The sequence below is a fragment of the Theropithecus gelada genome, chromosome 8, assembly GCF_003255815.1.
Source record: "Theropithecus gelada isolate Dixy chromosome 8, Tgel_1.0, whole genome shotgun sequence".
NCBI classification, from domain to species: Eukaryota; Metazoa; Chordata; class Mammalia; order Primates; family Cercopithecidae; genus Theropithecus; species Theropithecus gelada.
Window position 1 is genome coordinate 41,518,736 of NC_037676.1, and position 16,881 is coordinate 41,535,616.

The 16,881-nt window shown below is 42.9% G+C and overlaps 2 protein-coding genes across 8 annotated transcripts in view; one reads left to right on the forward strand and one right to left on the reverse strand.

Annotated features, from left to right (window-relative positions):
* Window positions 1–7,453, reverse strand: part of SLC20A2 (solute carrier family 20 member 2) — a 127,758-nt gene extending 120,305 nt beyond the window's left edge. The window contains exon 1 of one of the 3 annotated variants that reach the window (XM_025393304.1): window positions 7,061–7,453. The gene's annotated coding sequence lies outside the window, so the exon portion shown is untranslated. Of the gene's footprint in view, window positions 1–6,678; window positions 6,951–7,060 lie in introns of those variants that run through there. The other 2 variants (XM_025393303.1, XM_025393306.1) reach the window with 2 other exon arrangements.
* The window catches only part of SMIM19 (small integral membrane protein 19), an 11,996-nt gene continuing 1,502 nt past the window's right edge, over window positions 6,388–16,881 (forward strand). The window contains exons 1-3 of one of the 5 annotated variants that reach the window (XM_025393310.1): window positions 6,388–6,426; window positions 11,417–11,554; window positions 13,614–13,738. In XM_025393310.1, the coding sequence (XP_025249095.1) occupies window positions 11,421–11,554; window positions 13,614–13,738 (259 nt within the window). In that variant the 5' untranslated portion in view covers window positions 6,388–6,426; window positions 11,417–11,420. Of the gene's footprint in view, window positions 6,427–6,817; window positions 7,706–11,416; window positions 11,555–13,613; window positions 13,739–16,881 lie in introns of those variants that run through there. The other 4 variants (XM_025393308.1, XM_025393309.1, XM_025393311.1 and 1 more) reach the window with 4 other exon arrangements.

Genomic DNA, 16,881 nt, shown 5'->3' on the forward strand with positions numbered 1-16,881 from the left:
GACCAACATCCCAGTGAACTGTTCCTATTTGTTCTCCCACTGTTGGTACCTCCTGTGTTTCTGCCCATACAGAGTAAAACTCTGAGCCTAAGTAAATTATTAGCCATTGCAGTAGTGGAAAATAACTCAAATATTATACACAAAAGCGGATGGGTTAACAAAGATAATGTAAGAAACAACTAAAAAAACATGCTGGAGAACTGTCACTCATATTTTCAGAACTTTCTTCTTTAGCTGCTCAAAAATCCTCGATGGAATTGAAGGTGCTTCTATAATGTGCCTTTTCTTTGTTTTTTGACTATTCTTCCGTGAATATCTTCATGAGTCATTTGGCCAGGCAGTCCACTCACAGGCATCTGACACATTATTATTTAGTCCTGGAAATGGTTGCCGCGCCACAGGCTTTAGGCGGCTTCCTGTGGGAATAAGCCTGATGCACTGGTCTCTGCTGCAGATATGCTGAAACTAGGTTTATCTCTCACATTCAAAGATGGCATTGTTTCCAAGGAGATGCCTTTAAAAAAGAAAAGTTGAAAATCAACTAGATTAAAAAAAAAAAAAACTAATAATGCAGTGCAAATTTTCATACAATATTATATTTCAGCTAAGACTGAAAAATAAATCTAATAAGAAATTTTAATGTTTTACTTCAGTTTTAAGTATATAATATTTTCAGAAAAACTTAAAAGGGCATCACAGGGTATACAATAAAAGTACTGCAAATAATTGACAAGCATGGTTTACAATCCACTGTAAGATGAACTACTGAATTGATGACTTGGTAAACTTCTTCCAGCCATAGGATTCTGAAACTGTATTATCTGGTGATTAAATCTTCGTACCACTGAACCAAATCTAGGCAAGTCATTTGTTTGCCCAGGTCTTCTTAAATATAAAATACAGGACTGGTTTTTCTTACGGGAGAAGAGGCACCAGAATCACTTAAGGATGGTTTAATACTGATGTCCAGGGCCTGTGGCAGCAGCTCTACCAAATCTGCATCTCAAGGGTTAAGTGTTACTTTCAGGATAAACCCGGGGTCATTCTGCTGTACATTCCTAGTTAAAGAATAGATCATGTCCAGAATCTAGCTCTCCAACCCTAAAATTCATAACATGGCGCTAGTAGAGGTTTCATTAAATTATCCTAGCTTTGTAGGCTAAAAATAAATTAATCAGTGTATCACTCTCTCTTTCCCTAAAAGTTTTCCATTCAGGGAAGAGCCTGAAATGAAGATTAGGGCTAACGTGCAAATTGGATAAAAACTTCAATATAGATTATTTTAATTCAAGTTTTCCAAATTACTTCCTCAGATACTTAAACAGAACACAAGGTGTAGGTCAATATTCATTATCACAAGTTTCTTTTACGCAGGCCATCCCAAAATATGTAATGTTCTTCTTACAGGAGCATAACGAAAGCAGCACGTCATTTCATCACTGACTCAAATTCTGAAGCTACCCTCAAGATAAATGACATAACAGCCTTCCCAGTGGAAACAATCTGTGTAATACAGAATACTGTACCTGCAACGTGTATGTGTGTCCTCCCTGGCTGCTAACCAGGCTTGCAGCCCATGCTTCATTCAAGGGTACTTCCTCCTGATTCTTGGACAGCTGGTATGGTGATGTATATACTCCCCTATCTGTGGAGCCATTTAGATTCAGTGACCGTTGATGCCCAATGCCCCCCAAAATCATACTGTCAGCTCCCAACAAAAGGGAGACATACTGACGCTTTCAGAGAAATACCACTGTTCTTCATCTTGCTGATATTTGTAGGCCCTCATCTAATTCTAAACAGCTTCAAACTGACTTTATTCCAGGTGTGTCACCAAATCAACCACGCAATTTTACATTTTTTTCCACCACAGTATTACTTGGTTTGAAGAGATCTCCTGACCCCAACAGTGTTCTCTATTGCTCAATACAACCTGAAAAAGTGGATCAAGATTCTACAAAAAAGCTGGGCATGGTGGCTCACACCTGTAATCCCAGCACTTTAGGAGGCCAAGGTGGGTGGATCACCTGAGGTCAGGAGTTTGAGACCAGCCTGGCCAACATGGTGAAACCCTGTCTTCTATTAAAAATACAAAAATTAGCTGGTGTGGTGGCAAGTGCCTGTAATCACAACTACTCAGAAGGCTGAGGCAGGAGAATCACTTGAACCCGGGAGGCGGAGGCTGCAGTGAGGCGAGATGGTGCTGCTGCACTCCGGCCTGGGCGACAAAGCCAGATCCTGTCTAAAAAAAAATAAATTATACAAAAAGGCCAGGCACAATGGCTCACTGACGTACCCAGCATTTTGGGACGCTGAGGAGGAGGGTTGTTTGAGCCCAGGAGTTCAAGACTGGCTTGGGCAGTATAGTGAGACCTCATCTCTACACAAAATTTAAAAATTAGTTGAGCACAGTGGTGCGTGCTTGTAGCCCCAGCTACTCTGGAGGCTGAGGTGGGAGGATTGCTTGAGGCAGAGGCTGCAGTGAGATCACACTACTGCACTCTAACCCGGACGACAGAGTGAGAACCTGTCTCAAAAAAAAAAAATTTTTTTTTTCACAAAAAGACAAAGCAAATGGACAGAAGTGTATAGGAAACCTTTAGTAATACCCACATTAAGGAAATTGTCATAGGAAATTACTACCGCTAGGGCATCAAATCTGGTAAGCGTTTAAAAAAAGAAATGCAGTAAGATATCCAGTGTCATTCAATATTATTTTATTTGGCATAAGTTTTTTGATACTAAATTAGTAACAAGCAGTCATTGTCCTATGTCCTAGTGAATCACTGTTCTAGAATTCAGCATCTATAAAGAATTATAATCCTCAGCTTTGAGATTCAAACTTCAGTTTCTCTCCCCCATCTTCAGTCATTTCAATATATAATGTCCCCTTAACCATTCCATTATCAATGTCCTCTCTATAGAAAATCCAGCATTCCTTCTGCAGTTTAGAGACACTGCAATCTCTTACGCTACTTTGAAATTTTTAAAAGAGCATCTCTTACAGCTGCAAAAGTAGTGCTTAGATCTCCCTTCGAAGTATAAAGTAAATATCCCCAGAGAAACCACACTGCCTCTGGAGCCAGACTGCCTCCTTATGATTTCCGGTACGATCTTGAGCAAGAAACTTAATTACTTTGCTGTGTCTCCATTTCTTCCTCTGAAAAATGAGGAAATAATTGTACCTACTTCAAAGGATTGTTGTGAGGTTCACATTTTAAGCACAACATAAGTATTAACTCTTATTTAGCTCCAAATTCTAGTACTGTTTCACATGTGTACACTAGGTTTGCCTAACTATTACCTACCATTTTGAATATCTTTGATGTTTCCCCACAGTAACATTCATTTAATAGGTAAATATAAACCTACTCTCTCTATATATAATATATATTACATCTATTCTATATAATATTATTACATATATAATATATAATAGATGTAATATATATTATATAAAATAGATGTAATATTATATTATATGTAATATATAATATATATTATAGATGTAATATATAACATTATAGATGTAATATATAATATTATATATTATACCGGATACCAAGGCAATTCTCAAAAATAGGACATCCCATAGCATTCAAGAGCTTATATTTTGGGTGAGGAAACAAAATACATGAAACACTCATGTATCAATATAAAGCTATAAAAGATTAACTGTCACAGAGTGTGGTATACACAGTAAATGTTCAGAGAGTCATTGTGGGCTGCAGATTGCAGAGAAAGTGAGGCTGGAGTGGCCCTGCACCTAAAGGCAGGTGGGATCTTCACTAGTGGAAAGTGGAACGTGCTCATTCTACAAAGGTTTACGTAGCACTGTTTGCCAGGTTCTGTTCTAGGCCCCAGGGAAAAGACAATGAGTGAAACAGAAGAAGTCCCTGCATTCAGGGAGCTTAAAGGGCACTCCATCTGAGAGCCAAATTTTGAAGGAATGAGAAAGGCTTGTCTTCCTGTCATAGGAAACACATCATTTAAACACCTTATGAACAGGAGCCAATGCTGTTATTACACTCACTATGGCTTTCCAACAGTGACAACCATACAGAAATTCCAAAATTTTTTCATGTACTGTAATATACTGTATTCTAAATCAGTGCCATCTTTAAAAAGCACATAGGCCGGGCACAGTGGCTCACACCTGTAATCCCAGCACTTTGGGAGGCTGAGGCGGGCGGATCATGAGGTCAGGAGATGGAGACCATCCTGGCTAACACGATGAAACCCCATCTCCAGTCACAAATTCACTCCAAAAGAAAACATGTACATCTTTTTCATTCTAAGATCCTTCCATTGATGACAACTCTCAACTCCTCCCCTCCCCAAAGAAAATGACTTTAAGTAAAGAAACCCTTTTGTAAATACTGACTAGCAAAGCATTCTCAATCTTTTCCTCTTCCCAAAGACGGACCACCAGAATCTTCTGATAGCTAAGTTCCACATGCTTTTTAATCACAAAGAAGACACACATCCAACTCTCCAGTCCTTTCAACTCCCAAGAAAATGTGAACTGTTAAGTTAAACCCTACGCTCATCTCAGAATCATTGTTAATTGGAACTGTTATGCCTACACAAATCATTAAATTCTATCTTCAAAATAAAATTAAGGAAGCCAAAACTATTCAATTAAATCCAATCAAAAACTTACTATTAATGCACAAAGTACTGGACTCAATACTAAGCATATATTCAAGACATTTAAAGGCAAACCAAAAACTTAGACACACAAATCTTTCACAACTACCTACAATGTAAATAACATCCTTAACATTCAAATGCCCAGTAAAACTGCGCTAGACTCATCAACAAATAGCCAGTCCACTGTTTTTTGTTTTTTTTCAGTTTGGTATTAGAAAATTAGTCTTGTTTCATTATGTTTGTTTACCCTTAATTAGGAATGTCACTTAGAAATTAAATATGGAAAGAGGGGGCCATTTAACAAAGGACCATTAGGGCTTTCTCAATATTTACCTTTTTCCAATGTCCTAGCATAGCCTGTTCACTGGGCGACAATGTTATATAATGGAGACTTTGATAAATAAGAGACACAGGGCTTTGGAAACTATTCAGCACCTAAATAAAGGGACTAATTGTACTTTTATGAATTTTTAAAGCCATATTCCAACTTGAAACAACACATTAATTTACTCTATGGGTAACATTTTATATTGCCAACACTCTTATTTTACAAAAGCAGAAACAAGTATTTAATGTACACGTTTGCTGGGAGCGGTGGCTGTGGCTCACGCCTGTAATCCCAGCATTTTGGGAGGCCAAGGCAGACGGATCACCTGAGGTCTGGAGTTCGAGACCAGCCTAGCCAACATGGTGAAACCCCGTCTTTACTAAAAATACAAAACTTAGCTGGGCGTGGTGGCGGGCGCCTGTAATCCCAGCTACCTGGGAGGCTAAGGCAGGAGAATCGCTTGAACCCGGGAGGCGGAGGTCGCAGTGAGTCAAGATAGTGCCATTGAACTCCAGCCTGGACAACAAAAGCAAAACCCCGTCTCAAAAAAACAAAACAATAACAATAATGTACACGTTTCACATGTGGACACACTGAAATCAAACTCATGTATTCAAATCTTTTGAGATTAAGTGACATAAAGCATGCACACCATTTGGCACAGGCCACGCAATCAATCAGTACTCAACATCACCTGTTATTTTCCTAATTTTCCAACTTTAGAGTCAAACTAAATGTTATACAACTATATATATATGATTATATATACACTATATATAAATACATATAAATACCGTAAATTAAGCTAGTATGTTATTGCGTAAACTAATGGTCTTACCCTAGACAAAAGTGAGTTTAATTGTAACAGATGAAACAAAGAATAGAAAACTTGTTAAGTGTTCAATGTTAGCTCTCATCTCTGCAGGGTTTCCTGTGACTTATAATTAAGTCAGCTGGTCCTAGAGAACTTGCTCAAAATGTATAGAGACGAACTACGTGGACCAGTGGCCATTTATTTGCAAGGTGGCACCAACCACTGACATCTGATCACTTCCATACTGATGCTGAAATCCTATGCAAATTCATTACCTATGTCAAGCTGGGAAACACTTCTGTCAAGTCACCACACAATTAAATAAAAATAGCCAAAAGGCACTTACACTGACAATGCTATAGCATCCTGGCCAAATCCAGTTTTGAAAACACTACGGTGTCAGCCACGCACCATTTAGGACGGGGAGAATGGAAAGCCAGTTTGGAGAACAGACGCTTTCTTAAGAGTACACGTGAATATGAAAAGGGACTCTATGCCCTCAAGACCAAAAAAGAAATCCTCTGCACTGCCCAGCTTCATCGCGCCAGGTGGGACAACATACACGACCCCTCCCCCTCCGAGTCCCGCCCCACGCGCGCACAGCGGAGCAGGAGGCGCCCGGCATTCGCAGGTAATCCCGGGTCCCTGACACTTCCGTCGAGTTTTCGCAAAGGCGCCGCACGGCAAGCGACGGCCAGGTCCACGTGGGCCAGCAGGCGCGTGGGACGCAACCTGCCGCCGCCTCTAGCCCCGCCGGCGCCCGCCAGCCCGGCCCCCACCCGCGGGAACCCGGGAGTCCGGGCCGGGGGCTTGCGGGGGGCGGTGCGCGCAGCCCGGGCGGGAATCGCGGCGGGGGAGGGGAAAGGAGCCCGGCTCCACTCACGCGCCCGGGGGCGGCACGGGGACCGCAGCTGCGTCTCTCCGGCTCAAAAAACTGAAAAGGGGAAAGGGAGGGGGGAAAAAAAAAAAAAAAAAAAAGACCTGGCTCCTCGTTTCATCCGGAAACCGATCGGCCGGCAGGAAATGACGAAGGCAGAGGGCGTCCAGGTCCGCTCGGTAACCGGTTCCCGCGCGCCCGGCCCCGACTCCGGGGGAAAGAGCCCCGGAGCGGAGCAGCGCTGGCCGCGTGCCGCCTCCGGAGCTGGCAGCGTGAGTGGCCCCGCGTCCCCGCGCCTCCCAGTCCCCGGCGGGGCCGCGTCACCCGGCCCCGCCCCGCGCCGCCCGCCCCGCCCCGGACGCGAGAGTAAGGGGGGGTCGCCGCCCGCCCGCCCCAGGTCCCGTGCGGTCCCCGAAGCTCCGAGCACCTGCCCGGTCCAGGCGCGGAGCTCCTCGGCGTCGCGTGGAGCAGCCAGTCGCCCGCTTCCGGAAGCGCACACGGCCCAGTCGCGGCGGCCCATCTGCCAGGGCGGCGGGGGCTCAGCGGGAGGGTTGAGGCTGAATCACGCGCAGCCTGCGGGCGGCGGAAACGTCCCTAGAGCCTGGCCGCCCCGGGACCCGGGCCGCTTCCTGGGAGAGGATTACATTTTCTCCCTGCTCCACTTGACTTTCTTCCGGAAGGAGCAGGTCTCGCAGGATCGGGGCCAAGGCTGGAAGAGTTCAGGTTTGGGAGTCGTGTGTGTAACAGCCCCGCGCCTCCACGCCCTGGCCCGTGTGGCTTTGGGCAAGTTATATAACCACCGCCGCCACCCCAGCTTCTTTTCCTGTAAAATGGAGCTTTAGTGCCGCCCAGCAGGGTTGTTGGGATGATTCAGTGACTCTGTGGACTGCCCAGCACCTGTGAATTGCTTTCCTCGATGTTGGGTGCAGGCCTGTGGGCTTGTATATACTCTTCTGCTTCAGGATGCCAAGCCTTTAGTGTTTCAGAGGGATGAGAGAAAGAAATCCCATTTATTGATGCAGAGGATTTTGTTGTAAGGGACTCTAGGAACTAAGTGGTTCCAATGTGAATTTGTATCAAAATAACAAAGTTCTAAGTGGGAGACAAAAATGGTAACATGAATGTACGATGACAAGTGGTGGTCAGTTTTAGAACCACCTAGACTTGGCATGAGGAACCCAAAATCACGACACAGATTTTAAAGCCTATGATACAGTGACCTAGTCCCTAGAAAAAGTAGTTCTCGGCTGGGCATGGTGGCTCACGCCTGTAATCCAGCCCTTTGGGAGGCTGAGGCGGGCAGATTGCCTGAGCTCAGGAGTTTTGAAACCAGCCTGGTTAGTATAGTGAGGGGACCCCCCACTCCCCCGACTTTAAAAAACAAACAAAAAAATTACCCAGGCATGGTGGCACTTGCCTGTATTCCCAACTACTTGGGAGGCTGAGGCAGGAGAATCCCTCTATTCCGGGAGGTGGAGGCTGCAGTGAGCCGAGATCGCACCACTGCCCTCCAGCCTGGGTGGCAGAGCGAGACCCTGTTTTTTTTAAAAAAAAAAAAAAGAAAAGAAAGAAAAGAAAACGTAGTTCTCATCCTGAAAGTTTGGCAACCTAAAACCAACTCCTAGTTGTCATATATTGGCAACTTTAGATACACATGTTTACTTGGAACTTAATTCAGCCCATCCTAGCCTCTCCTTACTGAAATAGTTCAAGCATTACATTACAGGAAAATGGGAAAAAAGGTATCTTGCTTTAGATTCCAGAGGAAGGCTGTGGTGGTACGCAGTAAGCACGCAACAGGTGTATGTGTGTACACTTGGTTACACTGTGGCATGCCGAGAAGGAGGGGACGGGGTCATAGTTCAGGCTGCATGTGGGCTGTGGGTCTGTACTGTGACTCAGGACCAGAGCACTCTGCACTCCTGGCAGCCTTACAAAGTCATGCCATTGATCATGATTGAGGACTGGGAGGGAAAGGCCTCCCCTCTGCAAATCTTTCACAACTACACTCCTAAAAATAACTCAAGTGCATGTCCCTGGAAGCACAGAAGAGTGACCTCATGACATACCAATCATGTTGTATAATATAGGTTTTATAATTCACGTTTAATTTTACCGTTCTGTGTCAGCAGTAATTAGAAATTTTTTCCTAAGTGTAATTAAAGACCTGCATATTTGGGGCAGGAGGAAGTAGCGCTTTGAGTAGGAATATACCATTTACTGTGGTACATGTATATACATTCCATGTGGCACATTAACAACATCTTGCGAAAAATTAAAGCAAGAAATTAACCTGATTCTGATCCATTTTGTCATTAGAAAATAGGAAACATTTTGTAATTTGTCAGATAAATGACACTCATGAAATGTTCTAGTGGCTAGTGCTGTATGGCTCCCCGTTTCTTGCCTAATTTGTTAATAACTCTCAATCCTGAAAGCTGCCTCCCTTGCTGCATAATTGTCCTGGGGCTTCTGCAGCATCTCAAATCAAGACACATAAAGTCATCTTTTTTTTGCCAAACACGGTGGTGGTGGTTGCTATTTTACACTTTGGCACCAACGAAGTTTGAGATTCCATAAATTATACAGACAGTTATAGTGTCTGGGCTTCCAAAAGTTTCCATGTCTAAAGTAGGCTGATTACTTACTATAAACCATAAAGTTACATTCAGAGGAACTCTGGAATTTAGTTTTGAGGAATAAGAATTCAAACTGTCAATATGCCAAATACCTCTGTACCTCTCACTCAAAAAAAAATCCACAGCCAGTCTTCAGTATCTAGGAATTGGGTATAGTCTAGTGTTTAAATAATATTTAGATAGTGCATCTACAAATGTTTACAATTTAAGTTCTGTTTTTATTGTTCCTGGCTAATTTTCACGAGACCAATCTTTATATTCAGCAGACACCCATAGTTATTTTAGTGAAATCACTCCTGCCTTCAGTGTGAAGAGTTGAAGTTAAATGGCTGTTCATGATACTCACTTTATTCTAAAGGAGTACAGTATGTCCCCAAACTTCTGACAAAGACAAGTTGTCAGAAAGGCAAAAACATGCCACGTGGCTTAGGAACAGACCTCTCTGTTCTTAATGAAACTGCATTCTTCTTATATAGAGGCAAGCTAGAAGAAAGAACGCTGCCCTCAGTACATATATATTAACTAGCTGGCCAAATCTACACTAATGAACTCTTCGGAGGCTTACAGCATGGACTCCTGCAAGACATTTTAGTGGAAGAATTTTTGCAATGCCTTCATTATTGTAGGCAGCGTAGAAAAAGTCACCGAAAACTTTTTAGACTCTTTTTCTTGGTATTAGAAAATGACTGATTCTCAGAAACTACAGTGCAGCTATCACCTATATTTGTCCATTTTTTTCCTGTATATAGAGTGCCTAAAACAACACTTCTGGATTTTCTTTACGTATTAGGTCATTTTACTTAGCCTTACCTTTTATGTCCCAACACAAGGGAGGAACTTTCTCTTTAAGGAAAAATTCAGTGAACTTCTCTAACACAAAGAAGAAGTCATTACTTTTACTTGCTGTTTGATGCACTTGCTGTGACCACTCTAACTTTCTGTGGGAATGTCCAAAGAATGCATTTCCTAGGGTAGATGTCACAGCTGTGTCAATAGCAAAATGTATCTTTTCATCCCATAGCTTCTTTCAACCAAATTTGTCCAGCAGGCCAAAGCTAGATAAAGCTCCAAACCTTTCCCAGTATGGGAGGCATGGGGGGTGAGAGAGCCGTGTTCTGGTTGTCACATCCTTGCTAGGCTGCTGTGCAACACTTTTGTAGCAGCACAGCCAGGTGTTGAGTCTCTGTGTTTAATGTTTTTGTTTTTTTGAATAGAGTCCCACTCTGTCACCCAGGCTGCAGTGCAGTGGCCTGACCTTGGCTCACTGCAACCTCCGCTTCCCAGGTTCAAGCGATTCTTCTGCCTCATCCTCCCGGGTAACTGGAAATACAGGCACCTGCCATCATGCCCAGCTAATTTTTTGTATTTTTAGTAGAAACAGGGTTTCACCATGATAGCCAGGCTGGTCTTGAACTCCTGACCTCAGGTGATCGCCCACCTCGGCCTCCCAGAGTGCTGGGATTACAGGCACCAGCGAAGTCTCTGTTTTAAAGTATTCTGTTACTTTCCTCTGGGTGTTACAATTTGGAAGCTGCAGTAACATTTCAAGCTCAGTCCTTTTAGTAATATTATTTTTTATCCCAAGTTTCTTAAGGGGCCAGATTGTAAATATTTTAGGTTTTGTGGACTTTGAAACAAAATCAGTATTGTGTAGGTGCAGTCCTTGGTATTCGGGAGATTGGTGCCAGGACCCCCTCAGATATCAAAATCCATAGATGGCCAAGTCCCGATATAAAATGGCATAGTATTTGCATATAACCTAAGCACATCCTCTGTGTACTTTAAATCATCTCTAAGCACTTATAATACCTAGTACAATGTAAATGCTATGTTAATAGTTGGTATAATGTATTTTTTAAAATTTGTATTGTTTTTGCAAATATTTTCCTTTCACAGTTGATTATGCAGATGCAGAACTGTCAGGGCCAACTGCACCATTTAAAATGTGCCACTTAGAAATGTAAATCCCATTCTTGGCTCATGGGCCACACACAAACAGGCAGTGGACCGGATTTGGCCAGTAGGCCATATGTTTGCCAACCCTTCTCCAGACAGTGCTACCATCATTAATTAAAAGAAACCCTACTTTCTTTTCTCTCTTACAGCCCCATGGCTGGGGGTTATGGAGTGATGGGTGACGATGGTTCTATTGATTATACTGTTCACGAAGCCTGGAATGAAGCCACCAATGTTTACTTGATAGTTATCCTTGTTAGCTTCGGTCTCTTCATGTATGCCAAAAGGTAAATTTTTGTTTCTCAGGGTAGATAAAAACTGTGCATTTACAAGTTTTGCAAGTTTAAGAAATATGAAATGAATACGTAAAAGTAATTGCATCAGGCTGGGCGCAGTGGCTCACACCTGTAATCCCAGCACTTTGGGAGGCCAAGATGGGTGGATCACGAGGTCAGGAAATTGAGACAATCCTGGACAACATGGTGAAACCCTGTCTCTACTAAAAATACAAAAAGTAGCTGGACGTGGTGGCACGTGCCTGTAATCCCAGCTACTTGGGAGGCTGAGGCAGGAGAATCACTTGAACCAGGGAGTTGGAGGTTGCCGTGAGCCGAGATCGCACCACTGCACTCCAGCCTGGTGACAGAGCGAGATTCCATCTCAAAAAATAAATAAAATAAATTTCATTATAATTTTTGTTCTAGTGCTGACAGACACTGTCCACTCTGGTCTCAAGCATTGGTGGCCAAGGTTTGGCTCTGAAAACCCCATTGCTGACCAGACATGGTGACTCACACCGGTAATCCCAGCACTTTGGGAGGCTGAGGCAGGTGGATCTCCTGAGATCAGGAGTTCAAGACCAGCCTGGCCAACATGGTGAAACCCCGTCTCTACTAAAAATACAAAAATTAGCTGGGCGTGATAGCGCGATCCTGTAATGCCAGCTACTCAGGAGGCCGAGGCAGGAGCATCACTTGAACCTGGGAGGAGGATGCAGTGAGCCAAGATCGTGCCACTGCACTCCAGCCTGGGCAACAAAGTAAGACTCCATCACAAAAACAAAAAAAACCCATTGCTTTAAGAAATAGAGAGTTAAGTACCACTTTTAGCCCCCAGGCCAGCTGCACTAAACTCTCAATTCTGTAATTTCTATTATAGCCCAATTTTATCATCCAGCCTGGGTTCATTGTCACCCTTCATTGAGCACATTGTTTTGGCTTAAGTCCCTGAATGCAGAAACACTGACTCCTATGTATTCAGCAAATCTCCCTTCAACCAGTATAAGCTTTTCCTTGTTTTTTGTGCATGACTGTATGATAGCACTTATTAAACAGCGTTAGTCTTATCTGATTACTTGTTTGTCCTTTCTACAACATGTCTTTTTTGTCTTTTACCTTTGGGTCCCTGGTGTGCTGTATAGTGTAAATCTTCAATGAATATTTCCTGCCTTAATTCCAGATGTTGTAGCTTAATTTAACTGCTTTTCCACATTCCCTGGCTCCTTTCCCAGAAGTACAGTAAAAAGGGGGAGGTGCGGGGATGCTTTAAAAAGAGGAAGAGCAGTGTTACATTGGGATACTTCTGCAGACACATACTTTACAGGTATCCTCTCCCAAGGTAAAAAGGCATTCGAGAGTTCAAGGTAATTAGTAATCCAGAAATAATTTAAGTTTGGCCTGAGGAATCATTCAGAGCCCCCACTTGCACCCAGATCTCAGCTGAACCCTCCTGGAGCAGCTGGCCTGTTGGCTCATGAACTCTAGGGGTGGTGAGAGGAGGCTCCCTGACCATCACTGATGACCTGGCAGGTGACCACTTTCCTCTAAGCCACCACCGCCTCCCCATGTTTCTTTTAAAAGCGGAGGCACTCTGTTCTTAATTTTAAAAAGATGTCTCCACTAAGGCCATGCTATTGTATTTAAGAAATATGTTTATTCATTACTTTCTAAAATTAAGGTCTGCTCACATTCAATTTATTCTCCAGCTCAGTCATTTAGCTTTATCTGGATGACGGGAAAGGAAGGAAAAATCAGCTGTTTTCTTGTTTGTGATTTTCTCATAGGATATTTGGCTTTTGGGGATTGAGGAGAATCACAATGGAGGAACTTCACTTTGTTGTGTTAATTGGATGTGTTCAGCTACTTACTTTTCTCACTTACAGCCTCATACTTTTTAATGAAAGAAATAATACTTTGAGCCAAGGAAGCAGCTCTCAAAGACAAAATAGAAAGTAAAATGGGCTTGTTGTCATTTAAGTCCTTTTGCCACAGCTTCTGATGACCAGGATTATAAGCATATTACAACTCTATAGACATTAATACAAAACTGCATGGATTTTGTGTTTAGGAACAAAAGGAGAATTATGAGGATATTCAGCGTGCCACCTACAGAGGAAACTTTGTCAGAGCCCAACTTTTATGACACAATAAGCAAGATTCGTTTGAGACAACAACTGGAAATGTATTCCATTTGTAAGTGTATTCTGTGCTGAAAGATACACATATGCATGTTTAAAATAGATTTTCTGGAATTGAGTTCATTTAGCAAAATGTTATTAGAAATCGTAAGTAATGAAAACTTAGTACTTTTTTCAGATGTTTAATATGTTTTTCAGATACTTATCCTTTGTTCCTTTTGTATTTTATGCCATTTGCATGTGATACTGGCTCAAAATAAGGCATATAACTTAATTCAACATAGCAGCATTATTCACTATAGTCAAAAGGTGGAAATCACCCACATCTCCTCAGCAGATGAATGAATAAACAAAGTGTGGTGCATACAATAGAATGTTATTCAGCCCTTAAAAGGAAGGACATTCTGGCTGGGAGCGGTGGCTCACACCTACAATCTCAGCACTTTGGGAGACTGAGGTAGGTGAATCACAAGGTCAGGAGTTCAAGACCAGGCTGGCCAAGATGGCGAAACCCCGTCTCTACCAAAAATACAAAAATTAGCTGGGTGCATTGGTGGGTGCCTGTAATCCCAGCTACTTGGGAGGCTGAGGCAGGAGAATCGCTTGAACCCAGGAGGCGGAGGTTGCAGTGACCTGAGATCACGCCACTGGACTCTAGCCTGGGCGACAGAGCAAGACTCCGTCTCAAAAAAAGAAAAAAAGGAAGTCCATTCTGACATGCTACACGTGGATGAACCTCGAAGATGGTATACTAAGTGAAATAAGTCAGTCACAACAGAACAAATATTGGATTATTTCACTTACATGAGGCAAATCATAGAGATACAAAGTAGAATGGTGGTTGCCAGGGGCTGCAGAAGAGGGGAATAGGGAGTTTAATGGGTCCAGAGTTCAGTTGGGGATGATGAGAAGAGTTCTGTGGATAGATGGTGATGATCACAGCAATGCGAGTACATGAAATACCACTGAACTGTATACTTAAAAATGGTTAAAGCGGTAAAGTTTATGTTATGTGTATTTTACCACATTAAAAAAATTCTTTTAAAGAAACATAAGTATTGCTAAAGAAAAAAAAAAAAAAAAAAAGTACAGAGCCTGGGACCAGGTGTGGTGGCTCATGCCTGTAATCCTAGCACTTTGGGAGGCTGAGATGGGCGGATCACTTGAGGTCAGGAGTTCGAGACCAGCTAGCCAACGTGGTGAAACCCTGTCTTTACTAAAAGTACAAAAATTAGCTGGACGTGGTGGTGGGCACCTGTAATCCCAACTACTCAGGAGGCTGAGGCAGGAGAATCGCTTGAACCCAGGAGGCAGAGGTTGCAGTGAGCAGAGATCACGCCATTACACTCTAGGCTGGGGAACAAGAGTGAAACTTCATCTCACAAAAAAAAAAAAAAAAAATACAGAGCCAGGAGCTCTGTATGAAAAATTCTAAGTAAAGAACTAAGTTTTTATTGACACATACGCAAAACAAGTTATCCACTGTCAGTAATATGCTCAGTAACACAGCAGATACATTATAAACCCACAGTTTATTTCTTTTTTAATGGGAATGATATAAAATAAAATTGATCCGAATTTCTGTTTGCAAGGTGTATTAGTTTTCTGTGCTAATTGCTGCTGTAACGAATTACCACAAATGTAGTGGCTTAAACCACACAAACATGTTGCCTTACAGTTGTGTGGGTTAGAAGCTCCACAGCAGCTGTACTGTGCTAACTTCAGGGTGCCTGCATGGTTCTGTTATTCTAGAGCCTCTAAGGAAAATCCCTGTCTTTGCCTCCTCCAGCTTCTCAGGACCATCCACACTCCTTGGGTCACAGTTCCTTCCTCCATCTGCAAAGCATTGCATCTTTCTGACTATTTCATGTCCACATCTCCTTCTCTCAGAACTTAGGCAGGAAAAAAACTCTGTAATTTTAAGGGCCCATCTGATTATATTGGGCAGATAATCCAGAGTCATCTCCCCATGCCAAGGTCCCTACCTTAATCACATCTTCAGAGTCCCTTTTGTCCTGTGAGGTAACATAGGCACAGATTATGGGACAAGATGTGGACATCTTTGGGAGCCATTATGCTTATAAGCAGTGAGCACATGTGTGGATTTGCACATTTAATGAATCCCAGCATAAAGGGTCCTTAGTGCTCGTGATGTATCTTGTCCTGACAGAATCTGGTGCTTCCAGAAGAAACAGGCAACAGAATTCTTTTTTTAAATAGAAGACTCCTGAAGTTGTACGCTTTGGGCTACAAAAATCTGAATCTACCCTGAGTAGCATAAACAAATAATATCTCCTTATTGGCTAGTGAAAAACTTAGAAGAGAGTGGCCAGGCGCGGTGGCTCACCCCTGTAATCTCAGCACTTTGGGAGGCCAAGGCGGGTGGATCACGAGGTCAGGAGATCAAGACCATCCTGGCTAACACAGTGAAAACTCATCTGTACTAAAAATACAAAAAATGAGCAGGGCAGGGTGGCGGGCACCTGTAGTCCCAGCTACTCGGGAGGCTGAGGCAGGAGAATGGCGTGAACCCAGGAGGCAGAGCTTGCAGTGAGCCCAGATTGTGCACTGCGCTCCAGCCTGGGCAACAGAGTGAGACTCCGTCTCAAAAAAACAAGAACTCAGAAGAGATTGAAAGTTTTAAAGCTAAGCAGTGGATGACACAAAGATTTTTAGCCCTGTATTTTCTCTAGTTTCAGATTAAGACAGTTTTTCTTCAATAAACATTTCTTAGAAGTACAAAAAGAAGACAGAATTGCATATCTATTTTTTCTTCTAGTTTATATTGAAGACATTATATGTTTAATCAACAATAAGCCTGTTAGATTTATAAGTTAAAATATAGTCAAATTCCTTATGGTGTGGACAAAAGCATTATTATTAACTTTAAGATGGGCCGGGCGCGGTGGCTCAAGCCTGTAATCCCAGCACTTTGGGAGGCCGAGACGGGCGGATCATGAGGTCAGGAGATCGAGACCATCCTGGCTAACACAGTGAAACCCCGTCTCTACTAAAAAATACAAAAATCTAGCTGGGCGAGGTGGCAGGCGCCTGTAGTCCCAGCTACTTGGGAGGCTGAGGCAGGAGAATGGCGCAAACCCAGGAGGCGGAGTTGCAGTGAGCTGAGATCCGGCCACTGCACTCCAGCCCGGGCGACAGCGCAAGACTCCGTCTCAAAAAAAAAAAAAAAAAAAAAAA